The sequence below is a fragment of the Desmodus rotundus genome, chromosome 2 (genome assembly GCF_022682495.2).
Source record: "Desmodus rotundus isolate HL8 chromosome 2, HLdesRot8A.1, whole genome shotgun sequence".
NCBI lineage: Eukaryota > Metazoa > Chordata > Mammalia > Chiroptera > Phyllostomidae > Desmodus > Desmodus rotundus.
In genome coordinates, this window is record NC_071388.1 from 13,515,496 (window position 1) to 13,522,709 (window position 7,214).

At 43.3% G+C, this 7,214-nt stretch overlaps 1 protein-coding gene across 1 annotated transcript in view; it reads left to right on the top strand.

The window, feature by feature from the left end:
• The window catches only part of MRPL39 (mitochondrial ribosomal protein L39), a 157,487-nt gene extending 150,602 nt beyond the window's left edge, over positions 1-6,885 (top strand). Inside the window, exon 11 of the mRNA XM_053918009.1 lies at positions 6,840-6,885. Coding sequence (XP_053773984.1) covers positions 6,840-6,868 — 29 coding nt within the window. The 3' untranslated portion in view covers positions 6,869-6,885. The remainder of the gene's footprint in view (positions 1-6,839) is intronic.
• The last annotated feature ends 329 nt before the right edge of the window (positions 6,886-7,214 follow it).

Below are 7,214 nucleotides of genomic sequence, written 5' to 3' on the forward strand. Positions count from 1 at the left end.
ATTTCTTAAAAAAAAAAATCTTTAAATAATTGAAAATAGCTATGACTATAACACAGAAGAGCCACCAGGTGGCAGAAGAACTCCATTCTTGTAAACCTCCTGGCTGCTCCTTAGTTTCCCAGCCCTGCATCTCCATCTATTTTTCCCTTTTTTTTCCTTTTTCTGGTTTGATGGCTTGAAATATAAAGGGATTAAGTTCTTTAAAAGGGTTGATGCTAGTAGTCTACATAGATTGCAGTATTAAAAAATGTATGTTGAAAAATGCCTATTTTGTCATGTTAGTGAACTATTCAGAATTAGTCATTACAGGCAACATTTTTTTGGTTTAATATTGAAGCAAAATGTGTCTACTGAATAAGACTAAGTGCTAGGAAGTCAACTAACTGTAAGATGCTATTTTTTAAGTTTTGAGGCACAAATTGTATAGACATATTAATATATACTGTATGCGCTAAATTTATTGAGAACTGCGTTCTGGGCTTTGAGTAATCAAAGGCTAGTTGATTCAAACAGATCTTAAATGAATCCAGGTTTTACCTCTTTGGAGACTCACCTTGAGCCAATTTCTCAGCACCTCCCAGCTTCTGCTATAAAATGGGCAACAGTGCCTGTTCTGTAGGAGTCCATGATGTCACCACAGCCAAGTGCTTTACACGTACAAAATTAGAAAAACAACGTAAATGAAAAAATTCCTCCCTCCATTCTAAATTTTTTCTAAATGGTAATTGCTACTTATGTTTTACTGCACGACAGAAGGCTGAGATACACAGGTAGCTGGCAGAATCATAATCTAGTTCAGATGTTCAAAAACAGCATGCCGTTAAAAGATTTCAGAGTGGAAAACCTGTGTTCACTGTTCTGAAACATCTCTTTACTCCCTGTTAGGAAACATGGTATTCTTTAGGTGTTGTAATTACACATTTGTTATATAAAGTATATAATGCCTATGCTGTATTGTGTTATTCGATAGATTGTTGAGAAAGGAGACTAAATAATGTGTTTTGTACACAGGCAGGAATCCTCCTCTTTATCCTTTTCCATGTAATTCACTAAAGAGCTGAAAAGTCACAGCGCAGGCTGCATGTTACTCTGCAGACAGCAAAAAGACCAGCTCTGAGACCGTGCTTTTTACTTGGGTCAATGTAAGAAATCTGATGAAAATATGTAGGTTTTTTTATTTCTATACTGTAAACGAATGAGGTTGCTTATAAGTAGGAGGCATAACGTCCTATGTTCTGCGCAAGGCCACTGGCTAAGATGTTAGGAGGATGCTCGGCACCCCAGCGTGTGAGCATCGGAAGGGGTCTGGGCACACCTTTCACTTGGCTGCAAGGAATAACGATGGAAGCACAGATGGAAGGAAAGGCCTGAGGAAAACCAGGAGTCGCTGCTGCAGCGGAGAGGGCTCTCTGTACAACATACATTCCACTGACATAGACTTTAATTGTAACTGTATTTCATCATAAGTATATGTAATTCTAAGGCTTGAAAACCTTCAGCAGATTTTAAATTAGAGTTAATTTTGTTCCAATAGCCTGATGACTTGGAAGTTACAGGTGTATTAAGTCCATTTGATAAACTTGAGAAACACTGGGAAATACTTTCAGAACTTGAATGGGAGAGGGGAAACCCTGGATTTCACAGGCTAGGTCTTTCTCCCTAAATGTCAAATATTTCCTGTAGGGTCTGGCTTCTGTTTCCCCTCGGCTAGTTAGCCATCCTAGACATGGAAATCAGCGTAGCAGCGTGTTCACAGTATGTCCAAAGGTACTGGAACGAAGAAAATTTCAGTGTTCCCACAGCAGAAGAGGTGACGTCTTTGCTCCTGCCGCTGGGAAGCCTGGAGTAATCTCTCCAGCCTCCACCGTGGAGATTCTTCCTGTGCTTAAGTTTTCTGTCAGGAGGTGGCTCCACGGTGTTGCTCCTGACTCTCTGAGTTACAGCACTCCTCTCTTCGGCGCCCCGCCCCCCACCATTGGCTAGTGGAGGAGGGGTGTACCCAAACACAGCTGCAGGGCTGGACATGGCCCTCCCAACTCCTGACCTTGGCGTGTGGTTATCCGTCTGGCACTTTTCTCAACTCCAAACAGCAAAGAAAATACAGAGTGGTTTTTCCTTTATTTTTATAGTGGTAACGTATATGCAATGTAGAATTTACTACTTTAACAATTTGAAGTGCATAATTCAGTGACATTAAGTACATTTACTGTATTGGGTGACCATTACCTCTCTACACTTTTTGTGGCATTTTTAGGGGTTTCTACATATGAGATCATGCCATCGGGGAACAGAGGTAAAATTACTTCTTCCTTTCCAGTGGGGATGCCTTTTATTTCTTTGTCAAGATTAATTGCTCTGGCTAGAACGTCCAATACTAGCTTGAATAGAAGCCAGAAACGAAAGAACCAATATTGTATGACTGTACCTACATGAGGAACTAAAGAAGTCAGACTCACAGGCATGACTGTTGAAGGGTATGGAGTTTTCAGTTGGGATGATGAAGAGTTCTGGGCACAGAATGTGAACTTTTGTCTCAGGCTTTGCTTATAGAGGAAAAGCCAGCATATGATGCTCCTTTGCCAACGGTTAGAAAACAAAGGGTCTGGGAACTAAGGAAGTTGGGGAACAGAATTGGCTCTTTTTTTGTTTAGTTTTTTCATAACCATAAACTTAACTCTGCAACCCAGCTAGACTTGTGGGGGGATAAGGAAAGTATTGGTTCAAAAACGAACAGCAGTGAGAGCACAAAGATATAGAACATTCCAAGCGGATGGGGTGAAGTGTGTTCTCCTGAGCTGCAGAGGGAATGGCCTGGTGGTTAAGATAGAAGGCAAATCCAATCTGTTAGAGTGGTCCACAGTCAGCAGTGGGGATCTTCTTGCTGGTCTCAGCCTTCCTGGGCTAAAAGCCTCTATGGCTTGCACAATATTCCTGCTGTCCTTCGCCTTGCCAAGGCCCAGGGACCACGTGCTTGCCAGCCAACCACTCTGTCTTGGTAGTACGGATGAGAACAGAATCGTCTGTGTTGGGTCTAGCATTTGCCATGGATCTATGTGCTTCGGGATGAAATTTTCATCATCAAGCTTCTCCCCATAGATGGACTTGCCTCCTGTGTCGTTATGGCGTGTGACTTCTGTGAAAGCAGGAATCTTTATACTAAATCCTTTCTCCCCAGTGCACAGAGCATGAAAGTTTTCTGTTGTCTTTGGAACTTTGTCTGCAAACGGCTTGAAAGAGACATGGCCCAAAGGTGAGGTCTAGGAACATGGCGGGGTTGGCCATGGCTGGGAGGGGCCGCACCAGGGACAGTGGTGTCTGTGGAGCCTGGAACCGGCTCTTCTGACCACTGTTGCCAGCAACTCACCCGGGGAGCAGATTTGTCCTCATAATCCTGGGTTCTTCCAGAATAAAAAGTTTGGATTTTGTGCACATCATCCATCTGTGGGGGACACGGTTGGGATTCCACTGAATGACGTTGTACTGTCTCTCATCAGTCTTGGATCTCCGTGTCAGAGGGCCAGCAGGCGGAAACAGGGGACACGGTACGGGCAGGGGAATGGAATGGAATTATCACGCGGAGCGCTGCTGCTACAGAATGAAGTCAGGGAAGAGTATCTCTGAATTTGGAAATTCTCTGGGATGTCTTTTTGTATTTTCATATTCAGTGACAGTTATGAATAGCCCATTGAGCAATCTTGGCTCAATGAACCTGAACCTTGGCTCAGATTTCTGAAGAATGAAGGTGCAGGTCGTGTAACCAGAGAAGCAACCTAGAGTTGCCAAAATGCTGCCCACAGCTATGAGCAATTGAAAGCTGATGATGAAGGAGATGGATGGTGGCTATTAGTTAGGACTTCAGGCTCACCGCCGCAAGAGGCATCGTTCCAACAGGCCATTACGTCAGGTTCTGGCAGACACAATGGCTGTGCATTGTTTGAAGGGGACTTTCATGTTTTGGACTTTAGGAAGCGTGTGATGCTAGAGAAGGGCTGTTTTGAAAATGGACCTGTCTCTTAATCCATTTACTTCTGTGACCACTGGTTCTATACAGGACTTGAGTAGCTCTGCACAGATGTCACCTGACAGTTTTCAAATGTGACTTTTTTTCATTCCTCTAACTTCCTGCCAAGGGCCTTCCTGGTGCCTTCATTGGATGTCCTGGAGAAGCTGCTCAGCTCTCACGAGTATTCAACCTGCTCGTGGGGGACATAATGCCCCAGGAGATTCTCTTGCCCAGTCAGGGGTGAAAGTCAATTGACAAATGCATTTTGTTTTCTCCCTCCAGGCAGAGTTCTTAGACATATTTCATGAGTCCTCAGAAGGTCCTGTGAGGTCAAGCACCAAGCACTGGTTCAATAAAGCCTTCTTTTACTGAATTTTACTCCTTCTTTGTTTTACTTTCATCCTTCCTCTTCCCTGCTCCCTAGGAAAATCACTTCCTAAGTACAGTACTGTACCCAAGAGGCTGTCCCGGGATCTCCTTCCAGGGCAACACATGCTCAGGTACGGCTGACACATCCTATGACTCAGGGAAAAACTCCATCATTGGGAATGGGGGCGGAGGTAGCATCCATCAGGGTGGGTTTAATTAATTAACCAAAGTATTGAGATTAAAATACTGTATTCAGGACATAGACAAATCGACTTTAAATATTCTCCAACAACCTCTCATCACACATGTAGTTTCCTTCATTCTGAGATTTCATCATTAGCAGTTGGCCCAGTGATGAGTTAAGTGGATGGAATTAAGTATAACAATTATGTTGAAGGTTAGAGGTGTGGTGTTTATTTAATTGGGTCCTAAGGATGAGTGGATAAGACCCTGCCATCTAACTTTTCCAGGATGGATGCCTGATAATGGAAATAACAAATTTTAGAGCTAAGAGCCAAAGAGAAGTAGAATGCCATTTTATTACTAGTGAAGTGTCAATGTATTAATCTTTCTCAATACAGGCTTATTAGTTCAAACAAAGGAAGGATTCCTTCTTTTTCCTGAATCTAGTATTATTCAATTACGTGCCTAGAGGGACAAAAAGAGGAGAGAGATATATACCCATTCTGGAAAGTCAGTCCTTGCCTGGGTCTGCTTACTACACAAATCCACTAAGTAGGAGGAAAAAGCCGAGAGCTTTCTCGATGCCCTTTAAGGACATTTTACTATTAAGAAACTTAGTACAATGTGCCCACAAACATCTCCGTTTCTGATGATTAGCTATTCCTCTCTTGTGGAAGAGTCAATAGGGGTGGGTAGAGCAGCAAAAGTGGGTGGAAAGAGAGGGCGAAAGTGAGAGAACCCAAAACTCATCCTCCACCCTGGGCACTGGGGGTGGTGTGAGAAGAGGAGCAGGAAGTGTTTTCCTAGCCCCAAATGTTACCATGACCTGCTTTCCTCATATGTTTGGGAGAGTTTCACCTTGTTCTCCTGAGGAAGCTCGAAGTACCAAGAGTGTTGAGCAATTCCCTGAGGCCAGAAAATATACCTAAGGCATTTAATCAAACATTCAATAAAGGAGTTTCAGCTGAGGGCAGAGAATTGCGTGGTTTATTTATATAAGGACCTTGCTAGACCACAGTGAAACAAGGTAAAGGTGATCCTCTGAGATTAGTACGAGAATGCAGAGCATGTACCGTATTTTTCAGACTATAAGATGCACCTTTCCCCCCCAAATTTGGGAGGAAAATGGGGGTGCATCTTTTAGTCTGAATGTAGTTTACCTGGCTTGCTGGGGGTGGGGGCGGTGGTGGAGTGGGTTTTTTTTTCCTATTTTCCTCCTCTAAAACCTAGGTACGTCTTACGGTTCAGTGTGTCTTATAGTCCGAAAAATATGGTGATCCTTCTCCTGAACACGTTCCTACATTAGTCACAGAACTGCAGTTTACATGAACCATAAGGTAATACTGCCCTTATCTGATCTACTCACTCACTGGTGGACACGTAGGTTGCTTCCATATATTTGCTGTTGTAAATAACGCTGCAGTGAACACGGGTGCATATACAGTGGACTATTACTCAGCCATAAAAAAGGAAATCTTACCATTTGCAACACCATGGACGGACCTAGAGGGTATTATGCTAAGTGAAATAAGTCAGACATAGAAAGATAAATACCATATGATTTCATTTACATGTGGACTCTAAAAAACAAGCGAATCAGGAACAAACTCATAGATATAGAGAACAAGTTGATGATCACCAGGTGGGAGGGGGTTGGGAGGATGAGGTGGAAAAGATGAAAGGGATTAAGAAGTACGAAGTTGCCAGTTATAAAAATGGTTGTGGGGGTGAAAAGCACAGCATATGGAAGACAGTCAGTGATATTGCAGTAATGTATGTAACATAGTATAACAATGTACAGTATCAGATAGGTACTAGACTTGCCAGGGTGATCACTTTGTATGGTATATGAATGTCTAATCACTGTGTTGTGTACCTGAGACTAATACAGCATTGTATGTCAACTGCAACTGAAAATAAAATAAAAATTAAAATTAAAAAAATTGAATCTATGTTAGCCGTTTTGGGAGGAGAGAGAGTTGTGTTTGTGGGCAGTTCATGGGGAGAATTCTTTGAACTGGAGATTATTCAAAATTTACGTAGAACAAACGCCATCATGTGCCAAGGAAGATCCCAATTGTGTGCAACAACTCTTCTGTGAAAGTCACTGCTGCAACCGAATCAAGTTCAGAACGTTCAGCCCCTGAGCCCGCAGCACTGTCGGCCCGGGCGGCTGTCAGACGTCTGCGGGGAAGCTGCAGCAAGCAGGCAGCCGTGACCCTCTGAAAACGTGAACCTGCTGTGGTTCGCTACTGACCATGAATTCCTGAGCTTATGCCCACAGAATGCCTCGGAGCAGAACCTGACACCTGACGAGAGGGGCTTCTTTGGATCATATTATGCAAATTGACTCTGGATAAATGTGTTTGCCTTGGGCATGTCTCCCCTGCCTCCCCTTTTAAGGACTCTGCTAACCCTCAATTCACTTATGAATATGCAGACATATTGTCATTTGGGAAGGCATCTGGGATTTGGAGTTAGAAGAATTCTGTGGTACGCATGTTTGTGTCACTCCAAAATTCATATGTTGAAATCCTAGAGACGAATGGGACTAGAAGTTGGGGCCTTTGGAAAGTGCTTCGCTTATGAGAGTGGAGCCCTCAGGGGGAGACGAGCACCCTTACAGAAGTGTCTCCAGAAGCTGGCTTGTCTCCTCCAC